The 21115-nt window shown below is 37.9% G+C and overlaps 4 protein-coding genes, 1 long non-coding RNA gene and 1 pseudogene across 8 annotated transcripts; 2 read left to right on the top strand and 4 right to left on the bottom strand.

The window, feature by feature from the left end:
- Positions 1 to 671: 671 nt before the first annotated feature.
- Positions 672 to 1354, bottom strand: LOC111780663 (dirigent protein 22). The gene has a single exon (XM_023661129.2). The coding sequence runs from the start codon at positions 1318 to 1320 to the stop codon at positions 763 to 765; it is 558 nt and encodes a 185-aa protein (XP_023516897.2). The 5' UTR covers positions 1321 to 1354; the 3' UTR covers positions 672 to 762.
- A 599-nt stretch (positions 1355 to 1953) lies between these two features.
- Positions 1954 to 6107, top strand: LOC111779734 (kinesin-like protein KIN-8A). The gene is made up of 7 exons (XM_023659855.2): positions 1954 to 2994; positions 3097 to 3370; positions 4138 to 4188; positions 4278 to 4370; positions 4612 to 4977; positions 5075 to 5677; positions 5764 to 6107. The coding sequence occupies exons 1-7, from the start codon at positions 2291 to 2293 to the stop codon at positions 5788 to 5790; spliced, it is 2118 nt and encodes a 705-aa protein (XP_023515623.2). The 5' UTR covers positions 1954 to 2290; the 3' UTR covers positions 5791 to 6107.
- Positions 6108 to 8657: 2550 nt separating this feature from the next.
- On the bottom strand, positions 8658 to 10450 carry LOC111780395 (protein MIZU-KUSSEI 1 pseudogene; annotated as a pseudogene). 2 transcript variants are annotated; one of them, XR_015413769.1, is made up of 2 exons: positions 10297 to 10450; positions 8658 to 10168 (listed from the first exon to the last, which is right to left on the bottom strand). The product of XR_015413769.1 is annotated as a protein MIZU-KUSSEI 1 pseudogene, transcript variant X2 (transcript). The 2 variants fall into 2 exon arrangements; XR_015413768.1 differs by having other exon boundaries at positions 8658 to 10155.
- A 156-nt stretch (positions 10451 to 10606) lies between these two features.
- LOC111780397 (protein Dr1 homolog) lies at positions 10607 to 14041 on the bottom strand. 2 transcript variants are annotated; one of them, XM_023660778.2, is made up of 6 exons: positions 13871 to 14041; positions 13668 to 13737; positions 12386 to 12475; positions 11979 to 12073; positions 11206 to 11274; positions 10607 to 10976 (listed from the first exon to the last, which is right to left on the bottom strand). In XM_023660778.2, the coding sequence occupies exons 2-6, from the start codon at positions 13720 to 13722 to the stop codon at positions 10803 to 10805; spliced, it is 483 nt and encodes a 160-aa protein (XP_023516546.1). In that variant the 5' UTR covers positions 13723 to 13737; positions 13871 to 14041; the 3' UTR covers positions 10607 to 10802. The 2 variants fall into 2 exon arrangements, with proteins under 2 accessions (XP_023516546.1, XP_023516547.1); XM_023660779.2 differs by having other exon boundaries at positions 10607 to 10964; positions 13871 to 14037.
- Positions 14042 to 15798: 1757 nt separating this feature from the next.
- On the bottom strand, positions 15799 to 16583 carry LOC111780462 (EF hand calcium-binding protein family). Its single transcript, XM_023660883.2, has one exon. It carries the CDS (start codon positions 16427 to 16429, stop codon positions 15947 to 15949), a length of 483 nt encoding a protein of 160 aa, XP_023516651.1. The 5' UTR covers positions 16430 to 16583; the 3' UTR covers positions 15799 to 15946.
- Positions 16584 to 17593: 1010 nt separating this feature from the next.
- Positions 17594 to 20072, top strand: LOC147787367 (uncharacterized). Its single transcript, XR_015413644.1, has 2 exons — positions 17594 to 18010; positions 19126 to 20072. It is a non-coding gene; the product is annotated as an uncharacterized LOC147787367 (long non-coding RNA).
- Positions 20073 to 21115: the final 1043 nt, after the last annotated feature.

Raw genomic sequence — 21115 nt, 5'->3', positions numbered from 1 at the left:
TTAAATTCATTAACTAATTTTATAATTTTAGATATTAAATATATAAACTCTATTTTTTAAATATTTTTTCAATCTAAATATATCTTAATTAATAAATATAAAAATTGCAATATTTTAACTTTATTTTATTTTTATGGTTTATTGTAAAAATTGAAATAGCTTAATTAATATGATTTATTTATATTAAAAAAAAATATTTAAAAATGTACTATTTTTATTATCTAATATTGAAAAAATTGTTTTTTTTTTTTTTTTTATTGAGAGAGATTATATATATATTGGTAGCATGGGATAAGGGGGAATTGGATTCTTATGGGAAAAGGAGGGGTAATTAAATTCAATAGGAAAATAAATATTCAAAAATTAATATCTCGACATTCCTAGATACCTTGTCTCGTTCATTCATTCACACGAACGCATGTATGCTTTGAAATACTAATTTTTTCAGCGACCAACATATGATTACTTATAAACTATGGGTATCAACTTCAATTTTTTTTTTTTTTTTTTTAATTATCATATCTTTAAAATTGCTCTCATTCAAATGTTACGATATAATCCCAATTTATTCATGTAACTCTATATTTATTATAAGATGAGTATCAAATAGAAATTATGAAAGACACAAAACGTGGCAGCCAAAAAATGGTTGTTGTTATTTGAGGCATTGGATACAAGTAGTTGGTAATACAAACATAATTTCCTAAAATAATAATAATAATAATAATAATAAAAACGCAGGTGTACTAAGTGGAGGCATTTTTAATAATGCAACACATAAACATCGTACTCAACAACTGCATCGAACGTGTCCGGGTTGAAATGATGAGTTTTGGCCAACGCATAGCCTCTAGCAAACCGGAACTTCCCAGTTCCCCCGACCACCGGCATCTCCCGCTCGTGTTCCGTGATGGCGTTCCTGCCGAACACGGTGAAGGAGCTGCCATTGTATTTCCCGGTAGTGAAGGCGAAGGTCATGCCCATCATGAGTCCGATTTGGTCATGGGCCGTCCCCGCGTACATCCCTTGGGAGCGACCCACCCGTCGGGAGCTGGGTTCGGGGCCGATGGTCAAAGGGTTGTCGAACAAGTTGAGTTGACCGAAGACGGTGGCCTTGTTGCGTGGCGGCAGAACAGCGACGCTGGAGGGCTTGCCGCCGCTGACGGTGTCGTGCCAATAGAGATGGAAATGGACCAGGAAGTGTCTGTCCATTTTAAGGCTCTTGGGGTCCATTTTTTTTGCGTATGAAACCTTGGGTCCGGTGGCGGTTACGCCCAATACCGACAAAAGCAAACAGAGAATGATGAGCTTGGTTGCCATGGTTCTTGCCGCGGGCTTAGAGAAAGGCTGTGTCTTGGAACCTTGATTTATATATATATATATTAAATCATTAATTTTGCATCCCTTCAAATTGGCGTTTTGAATGAATCTTAGCCATTCAATACCCTGAACGTCAGGATCATCCCAAACTTCTTTCTCCTCCAAATTATCTTAAACCAAAATTTTAATTTTTTTTTTTTTTTTTATTATATTAAAAATTATTTATTTTAAAGTTACGCATATCTTATTTAAAACATGTATTCACCAGGACGATCTTAATAATATCTATTAACTTTTAATGAATTTTTAAAAATATTCTATACTTAAATCTCCACCGTCCATTTTTTTTTTATCCCAAATCACTTCATCAACACTAAACCAAAGTGAGATGCATGGTAGTAGATGCACCTTAGCTTCACCGTAGAACTCCACTTTTCATTAGAAAAACATTTTGTCTTTAATATTTCGAATTTCATTTAAATTAAAGCGCGAAAGTGTAATCCAATGCAGACAGAAGCATTCGAAGCCAACCCCACATCTCTTCAAAGGTAACAAACGGTTCGGATCTAAAGACAAAAATTTGACCGTTGCGAACTTATAAATTCAAAATTGTCCAAGGGCAAAATTCTCTACCGCCACTCCATTTATTGCTCCATCCACTCCACTCTGCCGGGACGGAGATTGGAAGTAGCAAAAAAGTGGAGTGCCCCATTTACTCCCGGTTCAGTATCAACCGTCCATCGCCATAAGATCAACGGCCCAGATTCTCTAACAGTAACATCACTCGTTCTTCATTTTCCCCCTTTCTTTCATAGTTCTACTTCCGTGAGCTCGTTCTTCGTTTTTCCCGCAGAATTTTTCACTTTCCAGGATTTTTTTTCATACCCATTTGGATTATCGGCAGTTTTTCCGAGCTGATCCAGTAAATTTCTTCTGGGTATGTTAGGGTATTGAGAAAAATCCAAGGAAAATGCCTGTTTCGACTCGGTCTCGGATCATGAACGAAGAATATATTGATGCAGTTCCAGGTCAAGAAGATAAACAGCAGCTGAATCTTCCACCTAGAAGTCTTCACCATGGATTAAAAGAGAAGATGAAGGCATTAACCCTTTTGTACGAGCAGCAGAAGCTTGCTTCTGCAGCTCTTAAGAGGCCGTCACCAAAAGGGGAAGTTCTAATTGGTGAGCCAAAGCTTGAGAATGTAATGAGAGAAAATGCAATGCCTAATTCCACTGTTGCCAGAGCTTATGTTCTACCCCAGCTGCCGATGAGTGAAGTGAAGGAGAATGTGGTGGTTGGAGCTGATCGGATTGTCGGGTTTTCGTGCTCGAAAAAGCCGAGTTTGTCGACGAATGTCGCGAGGAAATTGTCGTTAGGGCACTCGATGTCTGTAGTGGAAAGGATGGAGAATGTGGGGTGTAAGAAATTGCAAGAAGTGGAGGAATTGGGAGAAAGCCGGATTTTGGTGTTTGTGAGGCTAAGGCCAATGGCTAAGAAGGAAAAGGAAGTGGGTTCAAGGTGTTGTGTTAAAATAGTGAATGGAAGAGATCTTTACTTGACAGAGTTTGCTAATGAGAATGATTATTTGAGACTTAAGAGGCTTCGTGGGCGTCATTTTAGCTTCGACGCTTCATTTCCGGACACCACCAATCAGCAAGAGGTCTATGCCACCACGTAAGTTCATCAGAAAAGAATTGGCGTTTACTGATTATGGGTTGTGTTGCATTTTAAAGCTTAATATCTACGTTTCAAAAGGGTACCTATTTGAATGTGCAGGACAGCAGAGGTTGTAGAAGCAGTTCTGCAGGGAAGGAATGGTTCTGTGTTCTGTTATGGTGCCACTGGGGCTGGAAAGACATACACAATGCTGGGAACGGTTGAGAGCCCTGGAGTTATGGTTTTGGCTATCAAAGACCTCTTCACCAAGATTAGGCAGAGGAGCTGCGATGGGAACCATACGGTCCACCTCTCTTACATTGAGGTTTACAATGAAACAGTCAGAGATTTGTTGTCCCCAGGAAGGCCATTAGTTCTCAGACAAGACAAGCAGGTTTGTGTCGTACGTTGTATGACTTGCACATGAATTTAATGCTTTTGACTGTCACCCCTTGTCCGTTGGTTGTGTTACTTTTTATATGCATTGTACTATATAGACCGCCCAAACTCACTTACAGTAGATATTATCTTTTTAGCTTATTCTCAAGATTTTTAAAATGCGTATGTTGAGAAGACGTTTCCACACCCTTATCAAGAATGTTTCATTTCCCTCTTCAATCTCCTCTCCCGCTGATGTGGGATCACAATCCACCTCCTTTCGGAGTCTAGCGTCCTCGTTGGCACACCGTCTCATGTTCACCCCCCTTCTAGGCTTAACTTCCTCGCTAGCATATCGCTCCGTGTCTGGCTCTGATACCATTTATATCGTTGGGCCCCGAAGGGGGGTAGATTGTGAGATGCCGCATCGGTTGGAGAAGGGATTGGAGAAGGGAATGAGTGTCAGCGAGGACGTTAGGGCTCGAAGGGGGTGGATTGTGAAATCCCACATTGGTTAGAGAGGGGAACGAACCATTCTTTATAAGAGTCGGAAACCTCTTTCTAGCCGACATGTTTTAAAAATCTTGAGGGAAAGCCCGAAAGGGAATACTTAAAGAGGATAATATCTACAAGCGGTGAGCTTGGGCTTTAGATGGTTCATCTTAATGACTCTAATCTTTGGACAAATACATCCAATTTTGGAGCTTATGAGAGCTGCACTATGTTTTTTACTTGAAACGTCTTGATTGCCGTTCAGCTAAATGGTTATTCCAAATACTCCAGGGCATTGTTGCAGCTGGTATTACACAATATAGAGCTTACTCCACAGATGAAGTAACTTTCTAAGTCCCTTGTTGTTTTGAAACTTTGATATTTTGTGAAATAGAGAAGGGACTTCTCACACTTCTCTGGGTTCTCTCCAGGTGATGGCCTTGCTTCAACGAGGAAACCAAAATCGAACAACCGAACCAACCCGAGTTAACGAAACTTCTTCCCGTTCCCATGCTATATTGCAGGTAACTCTTGCATGGTTTGCTTAAGATTTTCCCTAAAAGCTGTTAGAAACCACGACCCTCCACAGTAGTATGATATTGTCCACTTTTAGCATTAGCTCTCATGGCTTTAGGCATCATACTAATGGAGGTGTATTGCTTACTTATAAACCCACGATCATCTCTTTAATTAGCCGTTGTAAACTTCCCACCAACAATCCTCAACAAAAGCTTCCTCACGTTTCTATGCTCCTGCAAAATGCAGGTTACAGTTGAATATCGAGCCGAAGACGGTGGAACGAACATCGTTAACCGAGTAGGGAAGCTCTCATTGATTGATCTCGCCGGGTCAGAGAGGGCACTTGCCACAGATCAAAGAACATTGAGATCTCTTGAGGGAGCAAACATAAACAGATCACTACTCGCTTTAAGTAGTTGCATCAATGCCCTTGTGGAAGGAAAGAAGCACATACCTTATAGGAATTCAAAACTCACACAACTTCTGAAGGATTCATTAGGAGGAGCTTGTAACACTGTGATGATTGCAAATATTAGCCCAAGCGACTTATCATTTGGTGAAACCCAAAATACACTTCATTGGGCTGATCGTGCTAAAGAGATCAGAACTAAGGTTTGACCAACAAACTTCTTGAGATCAGTACACCTCATATGATATGGTTCTTTAGAGTGTCCTAAACTTACTGTTTAAATCATGCATATAAATGCAGGTTGCAGAAGAGGAAATAATGAAGCCACCGGAATCTGAATTGGATCAGGCTAAACTACTGCTTGCGTTGCAGAAAGAAAATCATGAATTGCGTGTGCAGTTGGCTCACCAACAACGGAAGTTGCTTACTTTACAGTCCCAATCCCTGGCTGCAGTGGCTTCTCCAACCCCATCTTCAGCCACATCTGTTCTAACTCCTCCAACGTCTGTTCGAGAGCTTCGCCGAACAGTGAAACGATTAGAAGCAGAGCTTGAGAAGGCAAAGAAAGAGCACATTGTGGAGTTAAAGCACAAAGATGATCATATCAATGAGCTGTTGAAGAAAAGCAAGAAAACAGCAGGGTTGGTGAGAGGAGAAGGCGTAAAGAGGGTAAGGACAAGAACTAGCTTAAGACCAAAGGAGGAGGAGCCAAGCATAGGTGAAGTGAAGAGCCCCAGGTACCGTTTCAAATCACCAGCTCCAACAGCTAAGAAACGAAGCTTTTGGGACATAACAACAGCTAATAGTCCATCTGTTGCCACATTAAATGGAAGGAAGACCAGAAGTCATGTACTTGCAGAGCCTCCTCCTCCTCCTTCTGCTGCTCCCTCTATGCTTCGTCAGGTACAGTTTCTCTTTTGACATTATAAGTCAACTCGTTCAGCATCATCATATCTGTTCATCTCATTTTTCTGTTTTGAACCACACAGCCAGGTTTTTCTCGACAGAAGCCATAGCTTTTGAATTGTAGAACTCAAAGAAGACTGACAACAAGAAAGAAACAGAATGCTGACACAGCCAGGTAACACTTCAGCTTCAGCTGATGATTTTTTCATGTACACTAGTGATAGCCGGTAGATTTCCTTAGTTTTTTTCTGTTCTATAGAGATTATGTTGCATATTGTTTCATTCTTTGGTAGTTAAAATCCCTGTACTGATTAACTGGAACATATTACACGAGTTATCTTCCAACTGTTGGCTCTGTCTGTGGTATCATCTGGGTTTTATTAAACACCCCCATGAGTGATAAGTTTCAACCTTATTTCTCTCTCAACTCTGTGAAATATCAGTATTTTGTTTATGGCTACATGGTTTGTTTGTATGTACGAAGTGAAACAGGAGTGCTGTTTTTGTTTGGAACTTATCTGCAATGCTCATTGGAAAGAGAGGTCTCTCAAGGGTACCCTCTCATGTAATGTACCTAAAGATGAGAACTTAAATATGACGGCTATATATATAATATGACAATGTAATCATTAAGAAGTATAGCAGAGAAACTTGAAATTCCTCCAAATTGCCAAAAGAGTTTGTTATGCCTATGGTATGCCAAAAGTTAACAATTATACTGTGTGCCTTGCTCCCTTCAGATCGATTTTGAGATAACTGCCAAAAGTAGAGATAATTGCCAAAAGTCATCTATCACCTACTGTGAGATCCCACATCGGTTGGAGAGAGGAATGAAATATTTCTTGTAAGGATATGAAAACCTCTTCCTAGTAGACGCGTTTTAAATTGAGGGGAAGCCCAAAACGAAAAGCCCAAAGAGGACAATATTTGCTAGCGGTGGGTATGGGCTGTTACAAATGGTATTAGAGCCAGACACCAGGCGGTGTGCCAACGAGGACGTTGGGCCCTCAAGGGGGTGGATTGTGAGATTCCACACTGGTTGGAGAAGAGAACGAACCATTCCTTGTAAGGGCATGAAAACTTCTCCCTAGCAGACGCATTTTAAAAATCTTGAGGGGAAGCCCGAAAAGGAAAGCCCAAAGAGAACAATATCTAGTAGCAGTAGGCTTGTGTTGTTACACCTGCTCACAACACAACTTGATCCTCATTGGCTCGAATTCACTTGCTCCTTTGCTTCTTAGCAGCAACTCAGCATATCAAATCTCTGTGAAACAATGACTTTTCCAAGTGCTTAAAAACACTCACCTTAAACAAAACATTCTTTAATGAACTCTCTATCCATAAAACTGTCTTATAAGACGAATTAGAAGAACTTTCAGAAAATCCTGTTGTTCATTAAACTCCACTCTGACCCACCAACTGCCAAATACTCAGATTATAACTGGACTCAAGAAACGTTAACAAAAGATCTCACACTGCTCTAACAAAGCTCAATAAACAAACTTTCTGACGTGTCGGTTTTTATCTACAAAGACGACACTTCTCTTAACTTTCTTATATTTCCAAGACAGGCAAAGACAAAGGTAGAAGGACCATGTGTCATTTTCTCATTTCAATGCTGCTTAATGAGTCAAACTGATATGGGATTAACTTCTTTGACGTTGTTGAAACAAAAGATTTGTAGTTTAGAGAGAGAAATGATGTGAGCAGCCACTAAGATTTTGAAATGTTTTGAAGAATGATAAGCAATCATCAAAACTCATAATGGGTTTTCCTTTCTGTTAAGAGATAATCTTTTGAATTAGATTTTGACCCATCTATGAGCCAAACCCCCTCCTCTGCCAATGAATAAAGTAGCAAAAGGCAGAGTGAGGAAAGCCTTGAAACTAGGAAAAGTGGTGGCCAGAAACTCCACACTTTCTTCATATGTCCGAACTGACCATCATGGAAGGAAAAGTTTTCCAGAACTGTGGAGGAGAGTTTAGTAATTCAAAAGAACCAAATTCCAAAGTGGGGAAAAAAGAAAAGGAAAAGCAGTCAAGAAATGAAAAGGGGAAAAAAGAAAGGCGCATCTGTGCTTTTGGGAAGAGGACTGTGAAGTTTTTTTAATGTATAAATATTGCTTTTTATGACTTCCATGATTTGGGTCTTGCAAAAAGTTGTATTGGGATCATTTTAGAGGCAACTATGAGGCCAGGTAATGATTGAATGCTCTTCACTTTAAGACCAACATAATATAAAGTTGGTGATGGTAAGATGATGGGTAGTCGGCCTACACAGAAAAAGAAGAATACTGCTGGAAGGAGAAGAAAAGTGAAGTAAAATACAAGATCATTGGCTTCTTTCTAGGTACAGAGAGAGAAGGGATCCTTGTAATCATATGATGATTATAGCTATTAACAAAGAAGATGATCCAAATGTGGCTAAAACCTCAAGTTTTTAGGCCTTGTTGCAACCACATAGTTGAGAGTGGAACCGTGGATGGTGTCTCTTTGGGCTTTCTTATTCAAATTTTTCCTCAAGGTGTTTAAAACGTGTTTGCTAGGGAGATGTTTTCACACCTTTATAAGGAATATTTCGTTTAGATGTCCGGTAACTGGCTCTGATACCATTTGAAACAGCTCAATCCCACTTATAGCAAACAAATATTGTCTTATTTGGGTTTTTTCTTTTGGTATTCCTCTAAAAAAATTTAAAACATAGGGGAAGTTTCCACCCCTTATAAAAAATGTTTCATTCTTCTCTCAATCGGACGTATAATCTCACATTGAGATTGAGATAAAAGAAGACAACCCTAATATAGTTTTGTGATCTTTTGTTTGAAGAAAACAAGGATCTTCTTGATTTTTTGTCTCGTACATTATAACTTTAGTTTGGAAGTTCAAACACAAGATGACGGTGAATGACGGTGAATGCGTAAAGTAAAATATTTGAAAGTTGAAGAAGCAATCCTTAAAATATGAAAACAGAACAATCATAATTGAATGTGACGCCAATTAATCATTTGGCTGCATCATCACATCACATGCCCAAATAACATTACATATTTTATGATATCATAAATTGGACAAGACAACACGGCCTCTGTTGGTCCTGTAGGATGGAGATTTAGCCAGTAAAGATGAGAAACATTCTGGGAAAAATCAAACAAATTTTTCTTAAGGTAATTGTAATTAATCATGAATGAACAGAAACTATACTTTACACCTTCAGACTTTTGATCGAAGGAGCCCTAAGAAGAAAAATAGCTAGGACAGTTCGGGAAGGACCAAGGGGACAGCCATTCCCTTGTCAAAAACTCAGTCATTTTCACCATCGTCTTGTAATGTATCCCCCCACACCCAGCAAAAAGAAAGAAACCTAAACTGGCAATGATACATAGTACAGCACATGAAAAAGAGAAGAAACGACAGCACATGGAGTTGGACTTTAGCTGAGCTGCTGCTGCTGAAATGAAGGAACTTGAGTAGTGATTTAGATCAATCCTTCCATGGTTGCTCAAATTATACTCTTAGCAAATAGATACTGAGCTCAGGAGCTCCATTACTGTCTGGGTTCATCATGTAGAAAGCTTCAGAATCCCTTGAGCCTACAATTCTCTCGAACTTTGCCCTCATGTATATGATATCACCATCTGATCCACCTTCTCCTTCCCCACTGCCACCACCGGTGCCTTCGGTGCCTTCGTCCACCGGTAAGACGCCAGCGCCCATGGAAATTGGCTCCACAGCTTTCAAGATCTTCAACTCCTTAGGTCCACATTCTCTCCTTGAAGCAAAGCCACATTTCTTCCCATTGCAAAATGTCCTCCAAACAGGCTCTTCAAGCAGTCTCCTTCCCGGTTTCTTGTTCACATCCTTCTCTTTATCACATTCCAGCGCAATTCGAACAAGTCCAGATGCCATTTCCTTCACCAGACCACTGATTGGTGTAGCAAGCTCAATCAAGAAAGCTGGATGTGAACTGGGATCTCTCTGAAATGCAAAGTGTACATGCCCCCGGCGAGAACCAAATAATGTTCCAATCACTCGAGAACGGAGACCAAGTTGTGGGTTGCGGTTGCGGCCAAGGGCGGTGAGAACCGAACGGAACCGAGAGACAGCGAGCTGTTGCAGTTTCCTCCTGGTCAATTGTGCTCGTACCTGCTGCTGTTCCTGTGGCTCCTGTAAAATGGACTTGGCGTTCTCCTGCTTTTCTTCTGTGGCAGATTCTGATGATTTGAAGGTGGAATCGTCTTCTTCTTCATTACTGACCTTCCTTGTCCAATGGAAGTGCCTTCTGGATGAGAACTCCTGAGCCATTACTGTCTGCAGCTGAGAAACCAGGGGGAAGAAAGGAAGGCAATTCTTTAGAAGGTTGGTTAGTAGGAGAGAGAATGAGAGGAGTGTATAATAGAGAGAATGTGGTTTCTTCCCTTTTATTTGCTATGTGGGGCTCTCATCATTTAATTCTAGTTTCAAGCTTCATTGGTGTGCCTGCAAGAGAAACCTGACAAAATAAACATAGACTGATCCACCAACTGATACGGATAGACATAAGAGAGAGAGACTTCAAATTAAAAAGTAAGAGAGAGAGAGACTTCAAAGTAAAAGGTGAGAGAGAGTGAGAGGCAATGCCTGTGTTACTTTCTTGTGAGATTGGCATTTGGTTGACTTGAATCACCAACATTGAAACGATGGCATCAAAAGCCACACTCAAGCATAAGTCATAGCTGTTCACAACAGACAAGCTAACGAGAATCATATCCAAATCCATGTATGAAAATGACGCACAATGCTTGTCGGGGTCATACAACAAAAATATCTAATAGTCACTCTTCTCGAGACCCCATCTTCTGTTTAATTAAGTTTTGAAGATTTAAGAAAGCCAGGTCTCATCAGTAGACCTGATGAGATAGTATATCGGGGACGGAGGGAGAGAGCGAGAGATTTAAACAGTCACTACTTGTATTAACTAGACATGGATCCGCAAATATGGATATATATTACAATGCATCTTCACAGAGCCCAGAGTAGCTAGGTTAATCATTTCTTTTTTGTACATATGCACACGGCATATTTGAGGCACATATGGAAGGGTCAAGGAATCTTGCCTATGGTTGAAGAAAATAAAGATCCTAAAATTAGCTCTCTAAACTTTGCTCAGGCTCCGGTTGCTTCGGTGCAGTGTTACTGCCATTCATTCTTGCACGTGCCTCCGCAAACATTCTTTGCTGCTCAGCCAAAGCTTCTTCTTCGGTCATCTCAGCTCCATTACTCCACTTTCCACCTTTCAACGAGTCTTGCTGCGGAAATTTCTCGACAGAGAAAAGAAAAAATGTTAGTGCTTTGAGTTGTCTTGAGACACTCATGGTTGAGTTGAAACTAAATTTTATAACCCAATTATGAGAACGATAGAGAAGTATCCTCTTTAAGGAACAAATTAAGATAGATGCTGATTATCTCCCTCACAGAAATTTTTTATATGCTCAGCCACTTCAATCAATTCATTGAAAAGGAACTATAGCAAATATACCGAAGTATTACCATAGTTTCGTGCCTGTGTTGTTCGTATGCAGCATAAACTTCCTCAATGTATTCACTAAAACCAAGCACCTGATCATATATGTAAACATACGTGTAAGTCCAAAAGCAGACATAATGTAGAAGTAGCCAAGCAAAAGCTGTAGATCAATCTTCTTCAAACACAAGAACGAAAAGTTCCAGCTAAAAAAGGACTTTCACCCTAGTGTTCTTAAATGCAATCAAACTCCACATGACATTATTAACATATATTGCGATTTATCTCCTCTCCATTTCTATGAAATAGCAGGAAACTATTTTCTGTCAGAGCTAGTTAATGTTTGACCCATGCTGGGGTCAACTATATAAGAAGACAGAGTAGATTCAAAATAAATTCTGTCCTGAAAATATTTATAGATTTAGATAGGAAGATATGAGCGGTGCTTAAAGTAAACAAGAAAATAAAAAAAGAGGGTTAAAATGACTGCATGATCAGAATGGTATGGACAGCAAATCAATTAAATAGACAAGGAGCATATTATTGGTAAGGTATGGTTGGGTCACTGAAATTATTACTTCACTGAAGAACATTCATTTATTTTATGATTTGGTACTTAAGTTGTAGAGCTGTATCAAGCAATAATAAAATCAACTTCTACAGAATGGAAATTTTGAGTTTCACGGAGCTGGATGGTAAACAAGAAATGCTAGCGTATACTATCCCAAAACATAATAACAAGTAACACATAAAAGTCTATGTATTAAGAATATAAAGGAAACTTGGATAGTCCATAGACCTCAAGAGCCTTGAGCACGTGCTCAGGTGCAATTGTTCTTTTTTCTTCTTTGCTACAAACTTCATTAGACTCGGATGATACAAGGTTTATGAACTCTGCAAGAACACCAAAATAAAGAGTGCAATTCTTGAGTAAGAAGTGATAATTGGTCAGCAATAAAAACCAGACACCACCTTAAAGAGCTGGCTTGTGTGTGTGTGTGTGTGTGTGTGGGGGGGGGGGGGGGGTAGGGGGAATGGTGACAACAGTAAACAAAAAATCAACTTAACAATAAAATAGTACAACAAAAAGCTATGTCTGAAGACAACTACTGGCCATTATTGTTGGAAGAATAATAGAACCATAAACGGACACTAACATAAAATGTTAAAATATACAACGAAAATGGCAAATCAAGATATTCTCACCTACACAACACTCGATCAGAAGGTCTTGGGCATCTCTTGCAACCCGTACATCAGGGGGCAACATCTCTTTGATAATTTTGGTCATAGTCGCTGAAAAAGAAAAAATAAACAGAAGATAAATTTAACAACCCTAAACAAAGAAAGGGAAATGCGAAATTATGGTTTACAAAACAAAAACACTTGCTACCCTAAGCATAGGTCAACTGGTGAAAACGCTATAACCTTGAACAAAAAAATGAAGATTTGAATCCCAAGAACAAACCAAAACCAAGACAAACTTCAGCAATTGCACAAGCATTTAAATGATGTCCAATTACTTTTCTTGTAAAAGGAAGGGAGCCATATTATGTCACCAAAATACATCATATGAAAGTTTAAACCAATTCATCTAAGCTAAGAAAACTGAAAGAAAAAGGACACGGAGTAGAGGAACCTCTAACATTTGGAAACATAAAAGTGGCCACAGAAGCTACTTTCTTATGAAAGAAGATAGCTTGAAAGCTGAACAAGAACAAGAAAATAAAACTGGCTCAAAAGCAGCAAAGGACAAAGAAGAAAGGGGAAGAGCCTCGAAGTAAAATGAAATTGCAGTACAAAAGACAAGCCGACAGTTTTTGGAAACTCTACCATCTTACATAGAATACTTAAAATAAGTTTTGGAAACTCGGCAATTGGTAATTCATGTAGCAGAAGTGGGATGCAAGCTAAAAACATGAATGATACCGTAGAAATCAATCTATGTTTACAGCACGTGAACACATTACAGTGAGGACAGATGAACTGAGACTCAGGCATCCAGATTTAATTATGGCATGCGGCATACTAGTCACTCGCTTAACCCCACAGAAAGACTGAAAAGAAAAACATGCGAAGGGTTTTCTTCCATGAACTCTTCTTGTTAATTATCTAATTTCAATTTCCCACCAAAAATTGCCGCGCCCCGCAACCGGGTCGAGCAAAAAAAAAAAAAAAAAAAAAAAGAATCCAAGAAAAAATAACTAAACACCAAGCTTAATCCTTCTCTAGTGGAAACGATAATTAACGGGTACCATAATCGTTCAAGCCACAAAATATAAATTTTCCAGACATCGACTTGAACCCACAATTCGATACTTCCTTCAAGAATTACAGAGAATCCGAAAAATCAAAATTATTGTTCTATAGTTAAAGAAACACCAAATTAGTCCATGAATCATCACATCAAGATTCAATATACTATGGGGGAAATTACCCCCAAAAAACACAAAAAGACACCAAAAACCACCGCGGAAATTGCAAGTACCTTTTGGAAGCGATGCGTCCTCTTTAGACTTTCCAACTATGTCCATCGGCTCCATATCGAACCTTCGAGACTGCAACATAAACAACAGACACACAAAAATCAGAGGAAAAAAGAACCCCAACCGCGGACATAAAGAATACAAACAAATTCTGGAAAATTTAAGACAAACGATGCAGAGGAAGAGGAAGGAGATCGGAACTTACGGCGCCCGAGAAGCCAACGGAAAAAATAAATACGCAAAACCGGAAAATGACGACGGCGATCCCACCGATAGAAGAAGATCGGAATCGAAGGAGGCGATCGAGGTGGAGGGAAGGGCATTGTTGATATATGCATTTTTATCAGAGGTTATTGTGGTTCTTCAGGATAAGAGAGAAAGATCTCGCTCGCAGGAGATTAGGGCAAAGGAGGCACCAATGCGTGGGCTACGCGCCAACGATGAGCGTGGAAAAAGTGCAACGAAATGAATAAGTTGGTTCACGTGGGACCCGTGGGCTTTGCCCTTTTTAGCGCTGATTGGTTGAAGGGAGAGTAGCGTAGTCACGCGGTTGAATAGCGCGTGAGAAGGTAGGAACTTTGGATGCTTTTTTGGTAATTTAAAATTTATTTATTTATTTTTTTTTTAAAGCCAGTTGTTTTTAGGATGGGTCGTCTGTTATTTGTTCTAAATGTTTGATATATTACGCCATTGACAGAGATCTTCGTGCCTCGTGGCATTCCAGAATTGGTTCTTTGGTCAAATTACGGAATCCCCCACCCCACTTCATCTGGGCCTTCAACCACTTCACCTGGGCCTTGCACCACTTCATCTGGGCCTTCAACCACTTCACCTGGGCCTTGCACCACTTCATCTGGGCCTTCAACCACTTCATCTGGGCCTTTCTTTTTTCTTTTCTTTTCCTTTCTTTCCTTTCTTTATTATTTATTATTATTTCATTAAATCTCATATATCTGCTTTATTTTTCTTATTATTTTAGTTTATTTTCTAATAATTTAATGGAATTATGGTTTTTTGGTTGATTAGTACAAATTTTATATATAATTTGTGAGATTTATTTAAATTATAGAAATCAATCTCAAAAACTTTAAAATAATATGAACTGTATTAAAAAATACAATTAGTAATATAGCATTTAAAGTCTATATTTACCTCACTAATTTTCCTTGCATATATATATATATATATATATATATATATATATATATATATATTATTAATATTGTATTTAATTTGAACTTCCAATTCTTTAATTATAAGCTAATAAGATTAGATGAAGTTAAACAAAAAAGAATTAAATGTCTATAAGCTATTAAACAAATTTATCAAATTTGAAGAATTATTACGCAGTTTTTAAATTGATAGACCAAATAATTATATTAATTCATTTTATAATTTGACATAAAAAAATGTTAATATTTAATATTTTCATTTTTTCTATCTATAAAAATATAAAATATATAATACATAAAATTTTAATTATTTAATTCCAAAAATTAAAATAGACAATTATTTTCGTAAGAATAATCGAGATTAGGAACAATCGCTACTGGGTATTTGAAAGGACTCTTTTGTCTCAGTTTTTTCTTCAATTTAAAGACGACAGCCAATGGAGTTATGAATAAGAGATTTTGATTTAATAGTGTTTTACGAACACAACTCTCCAAAATGGTATGATATTGTCCCTTCTGAGCATAAACTCTTATAACTTTGCTTTGGACTTTTTTAAAAGGTCTCGTTTTGAACATAAGGGATTTTGTTTTGATAGTGTTTTATGAACACAACTCTCTATAATGGTATGATATTGTCCCTTTTGAACATAAACTCTTATGACTTTACTTTGGATTTTTTTAAAATGTCTCATTCCAATGGAGAGAGTATTATTTGATTATAATCATTCTTAAGGGACTTTCATCATCCAACACCTCCCCTTGAATAAAGTAAGTCTCCCCTTAATTAAGGTTCAATTTTTTTTTTTTTTTTAATTAGCAGATGTGGAACTTTCATCAAGAAAAATTAAAACAACAAAATCCAAAAATCTGCCTGTGAGAAAAAAACAAGACGAAAAGTGAAATTATAGTTTGTTGAGGATCAAAACAGATGAAAAAACCGTCGAGTCCACACAAGTTTCGATTATTAAACGCTAATTTATTCCGATTTTCTAAGATCATGGCGGCGGTAGTTGTTAATTAGATCAGGGTGGGGAAAACTTCTGATGGTTATATTACAGTTTTCACATTTCGAAGGCGTAGAAGATTAAGAAGAAACGATTCTGACCTAGTTAAGCGATTGCAAGCCCTAGAAATTCAGAGGCGGATTTAGCCATTACAGATGCAAATTCATTGAAGCTAATAACACCATCGCCATCCGTATCGGCTTCCTTCATCATCTCCGTTAGCTCTCTGTATGTCAATGGCTGTCCCATCTTCGCCATCGATCCCGCAAGTTCCGCGGCGGTTATATATCCATTGCCGTCTCGATCGAACGAACGGAAAACCTCAAGAAGTTGCGTCTGATTTACCATTACCTCCTCGTTGAAATCCGGCCTAATCGCAGTCACCAATTCATCAAACTCTACAGAGCCATTTCCGTTCGCATCCATATTAGCGAGAAGAACATGGATTTGGTCGCCGGAGGGCTTGAGACCGAGGGATCGAAGCAACGCTGCTAGTTCAAGAATCGTGAGGCTTCCATCTGAATCCATGTCGAATCGTGCAAAAATGTCGCGCAATTGATTTAGCTGCTCAACTGCGAGTGCAGCCATATCGGATTTCACAATGTCGAAACAATGCGATTGATTGACGTACACAGAAAAATAAATTGTGCGAGGAAACGGCAGTGGTGGCGGCACGGCGGCGGAGGAGGAGGAGGAAGAACAATGGCGAGCGAAAATGGTGGTTGATTTGAATCTGAAGGAGGAAATTGGCGGTGACGATTTGGAATTTATATGTCTTAAAAATAGAAAGCGTGTGGGTCGGTGGGGTCTTGTTTTTGGTACACGGCAAAGCTTTATGATTCCCCAAACCTTTTCTTTTTTAATGTTTTTATTCACTTACATTATTATAAACTTTTTCCCTTTTATTAATAAATAAAAACAATTAATTAACTAATTCAATTTTTTTAATGTTTTTATCCACACGGTAAATCTCCGTTGGATAATATTATCCATTTAGTTAATTCATTCGTTACTAAACCCAATAAATAATAGATGATAATAACTATATTTAGACTAATTTTTTTAAATGTAGGACGGTAATTTTAATCATACAGTATTGAATCGAAAAATAAAAATATTTAATGAAGAAAATTTATAAGATTTCACCCGACAATATATTTAAGTATTTAAGTCAAATATGTTTGACCGCGAACTTTTATTCATGCATCTTGCTGTCTACGATAGCGAAGCCATGTGCTTCCAACACCTATGTACGATTATTTTGTCTCCCACAAACCCATTTCTTTTTGTCTTCCCAAATTAATCTCACCAATTATTTATCATTTTCCACATGGAAGCCTTTCTTTTTTAATTATTATTATTATTATTTATATATATCAATTGAACAACAATAATTTAGCTTATAATGGTTGGAGGGTGGAAGTCCCACCTCTACTGATTTAGGGAATGATCTTGGGTTTATAATCAAAGAATACTCTGATATGAGGTCTTTTGGGAAGTCTTAAGCAAAGCCATAAGCGCTTATGCTCAAAGTGGACAATATCATATCATTATGGAGAGTCGAGTTCGTCTAACATGATATCAGAGAAATGTCGAATAAATGACTCCAAAAGAAAGATTTTCAAAATTTAAAAGTAATTTTTTTTTCAATCTATCTCTAAAAAATAATTAATATTAAGATTTAATAAAAGTAAATAGATGAAATTTAGGTATTTTATTGTAATTTTTAATCATAGATATAGTAAAATTTAAATGGCTAGGATCGAATAGAGAAGGTAGACCCGAATCTATAGATTTTAGCCATAAAGCGAAAGAAGGGACTGGGGGGAGTACTCTGCTACAGAATTATTGGACTGTCCGTCACTTCCGGCCTTCAAATCTGCCGTCGACTCTCGCCGGCGACCTATTTGCCGGCCATTCTCAGCCGTTGATTTTATTTTCCTTTAAGAACGACGACAAAACCGCACCACTCACTCACCTCCATTTCTTCAACCATTTATAGCCCCCGATTTCCCCTCAGATTTTTCCTTCCCCTTACGCAGCCATCTGTTTTAGTCCGCAACTTTCCGCGATTCCTCAAACTCTCTTCCGAACTTATAACTGATGGCAATGGCGATGCTTCCCATTTTTCACATATTTCTCAATCATTTTCATTCAGATGTGAAGGGGGTCTCTCTCTCTTTCATCCTTTCTTTTTCGTATTTCTTGTTTTAGATCTGCCCAAACTTTTTGAAATTTTTGATTTCGTTTGTTGATGGTTTGGGTGTTTTTGATTTCCCCTGCTATTTGTTGTGTTTCTTTGATTCAATGGGAGGTAGAGTCAGTGGAGGCAGCGGTTCATCGACCTCTTCTTGGGATTTGTACTGATTTGTATCACAAAAACACGAACCGGTCGATAAACCTCTGCATCCAGCGCTCCCACCCTTGTTGGTTGTTCGTTTATAATTCTAGGACAACTGGGAACAGTGAACCTCTTTTGCAGTTCGTTTCTTTGACCATCTGGGACCCCTTTGTGTTTCTGTCTGCATCTTGATTAGGGGGCAAAGGCATAACACAAATTTCTTCCCATTTTTCTTTTTTCTGCTTCGTTTTGGAAGATGAGAATTTCTCTGGGAAAAAAAATTGAAGATGATTTTGTATTGTAGTGTAGTTTTGATTGAAACTGTTCTTATTCATACTCTCTTGTAGTTATGGTATTGTTTGGTTTGGTTGCAGCTCTAAATCTTTCCCCCAACCAGATGATATTATCCGGTTACTACTTATGGGATAGGATCATAAATTCTGAGCTCCTACGGATTTAGTGGAATGCTATATTCAAACTATGTAGATGATATTACCAGTATTGATTAAGCTATCTCCTTTTGGAACTTTCCCATTCTTGGTGTTGTTTTGTTCAATATTATGATATCTCTTGGTTCTTAAACTGAAACTCAGTTCCTGTTTCCTGTCTCGATCTTTTGCTATTTCTTATGCTGTTTACCGTATTTCTCTTCTTGTTTTTCAATTCAAAGTTGCTCTTCTCTGGATAAGATAGAACTGTTCCTTGTTAGCTCATTGGATGCTAATGGTGTTTATGCTGATGCCTTGTTGTGCAGACTCTGATCATGTCTTTTCCTTTCCATTTGGACTTGTATGAGATTATGGTGCAAGAATTCTAACATGGTTGTGGGAATTGTTCTATAATTGATGTATCATAGATCTGAGCATAAAAGGTCTTGATGTGACAAATCCCTTGATTGGTTACTTGTTTCCACTGATTATGGATTTGGAAACTACTCTGCCAGATTCCTATGAATTTGATGCTTTCCCATGATGTATGAGATCCCATACAAGCTGGAGAGTGAAACGAAGGGTGTAAAAGACGTTTTAAAACCATGATGATGACGAAGATACGTAACAGGCCAAAGCGGACAATATCGGTTAACGGTGGGGCTTGGACTATTGCAAATAGTATTAGAGCCAGACATTGGGCAGTGTGCCAGCGATGACACTGGCCCTTAAGGGGGTGGATTGTGAGATCCCACACTGGCCCTCAAGGGGGGTTGATTGTGAGATCCCACACTGGCCCTCAAGGGGGGTGGATTTGTGAGATCCCACAAGGGAGTGGATCGTGAGATCCCACGCTGGCCGACGATCCACCGCTGGCCCTCAAGGGGGTGGATTTGTGAGATCCCACGAGGGAGTGGATCGTGAGATCTCACGCTGGCCCTCAAGGGGGGTGGATCGTGAGATCCCACGCTGGCCGACGATCCACCGCTGGCCCTCAAGGGGGGTGGAGATAAGGGTGTGAAAACCTCTTTCTAAGGTCGTTGGACTTGTATTGAGACAGCCAACATCAGACCATGTGTTTGCTTGTTCTGGTTGTCATTTTTGTAACCTTTTTATGGCGGCATTGGAAGAAGCCATGTCTTTTTCTTCATAGATGGTATAGTTCTTGTGCTCATTGTTGCATTTCAGTTTAGGGAAAGGGGCCAACTTTAATGAAAGAATCTAAGGAATGGCATGCAATACCAGTTCAACCTTCATTGCCGTGTTGAAAGCAACAGTTCTGAAAGTGCCAAGCTGCCAAGGCAGGCCCAGTGGATGAGGTATCAGATTCCTTCCTTTAAAAACTCGTGTTTGTAAATGAAATGAACTCATCATTCTGGTGAAGCTTCTCACAGCTACCTTCATAAATCTCATCAACACTATATTCTGATATGTTAATCCACCTTTTTTTTCTGTATTCTTATCTCTGGGATTATTCAAACCCTCTTGCCTACCCTTGCACTATTAACATGAAAATTTAATACTATTTTGTTTTTTTTTATTTAAAAATTTGATATAAGACGTTGGAGATTGAGCTACCCTAATGTAACTCGGGTAACCCGAATTTTATCTATTTTATTATGTTCAGATTTCATAGAACAATCAAAATTTCTCGAAGAATATGTGATGGTAAAAAATATATGGGATAAAGTATGTATTTTACTATATATCTTTTTTTTTAAAAAATTGGCCTTATAAGACCATAAAATACCAAAAAGGGAAAAAAATTCACTAATTTATAAGGTGAAAAACCATTTGTAAAAAAAATTCTTATGGGTAATATAAATAGACAGAATATTTAGACAAGACCCTCTCCAACTCCTATTTTTTTAAATGTGATATTAATAAGAATTTATTTATTTAAAGGTAGTTTTAAAGTTTTTAAATGTTAATTAAGTGTTAAAAAAAAAGGTATTTTAAAATATTTTTAAAAGTTAATTTAGATATATTTAAAGGTGTGTCATTGGTATATGGTATGTATGGTATGTAGGTGCGTCGTCATTAGTATATGGTATGTTGGTGGGTTAGGTGCATTGTTAGAAGAAATTTAATTAAGATATTGTATTTCGTATGTGTTGGAATTTCTTATTTATTAAGTTTACAAAAAGCATTTTTCATCAGTCAAAAACCTCTTTACCAAAATGACACACTAATTAAAAATAGAAAGAGATAAACACAATTAAAGTTTATTATAACTTAATTGGTTAAAAGTGTATCGGAATTTATTTTAAAACTCATTAAAATTTAATAAAATTTAATTTTTAATTAGTCATATTATTTAAATATTATTCCTTAAATATTATTTAAATGGTTCATTTTGAGGTAGGTTATGAGAATATATATATTATATATATAATATTAAAATTAGTCATATTAAAAAGTACACGACATATAAATTAGGCATATTCGTTATAATAAGTATATTATGAATAATATATCTTGAATTTTAGATTTGGTGAGTTTATT

Source organism: Cucurbita pepo, chromosome 18 (genome assembly GCF_057944985.1).
Source record: "Cucurbita pepo subsp. pepo isolate OVF chromosome 18, ASM5794498v1, whole genome shotgun sequence".
NCBI classification, from domain to species: Eukaryota; Viridiplantae; Streptophyta; class Magnoliopsida; order Cucurbitales; family Cucurbitaceae; genus Cucurbita; species Cucurbita pepo.
Note: the sequence above shows the minus strand (reverse complement) of the source record. Positions and strands in the feature narration are given on the sequence as shown.

Excerpts from the sequence above, each read along its gene's own strand:
- LOC111780663 (XM_023661129.2), bottom strand. The coding sequence starts at position 1,320 with ATGGCAACCAAGCTCATCATTCTCTGTTTGCTTTTGTCGGTATTGGGC.
- LOC111779734 (XM_023659855.2), top strand. The coding sequence starts at position 2,291 with ATGCCTGTTTCGACTCGGTCTCGGATCATGAACGAAGAATATATTGAT. Across the intron at positions 2,995-3,096 it reads CAAGAGGTCTATGCCACCAC|GACAGCAGAGGTTGTAGAAG; the intron begins GTAAGTTCATCA and ends TTGAATGTGCAG. Across the intron at positions 3,371-4,137 it reads TTCTCAGACAAGACAAGCAG|GGCATTGTTGCAGCTGGTAT; the intron begins GTTTGTGTCGTA and ends CAAATACTCCAG.
- LOC111780397 (XM_023660778.2), bottom strand. The coding sequence starts at position 13,722 with ATGGAGCCGATGGACATAGTTGGAAAGTCTAAAGAGGACGCATCGCTT. Across the intron at positions 12,074-12,385 it reads TCTGATCGAGTGTTGTGTAG|AGTTCATAAACCTTGTATCA; the intron begins GTGAGAATATCT and ends GTGTTCTTGCAG. Across the intron at positions 10,977-11,205 it reads AACACAGGCACGAAACTATG|AAATTTCCGCAGCAAGACTC; the intron begins GTAATACTTCGG and ends TTCTCTGTCGAG.
- LOC111780462 (XM_023660883.2), bottom strand. The coding sequence starts at position 16,429 with ATGGCTGCACTCGCAGTTGAGCAGCTAAATCAATTGCGCGACATTTTT.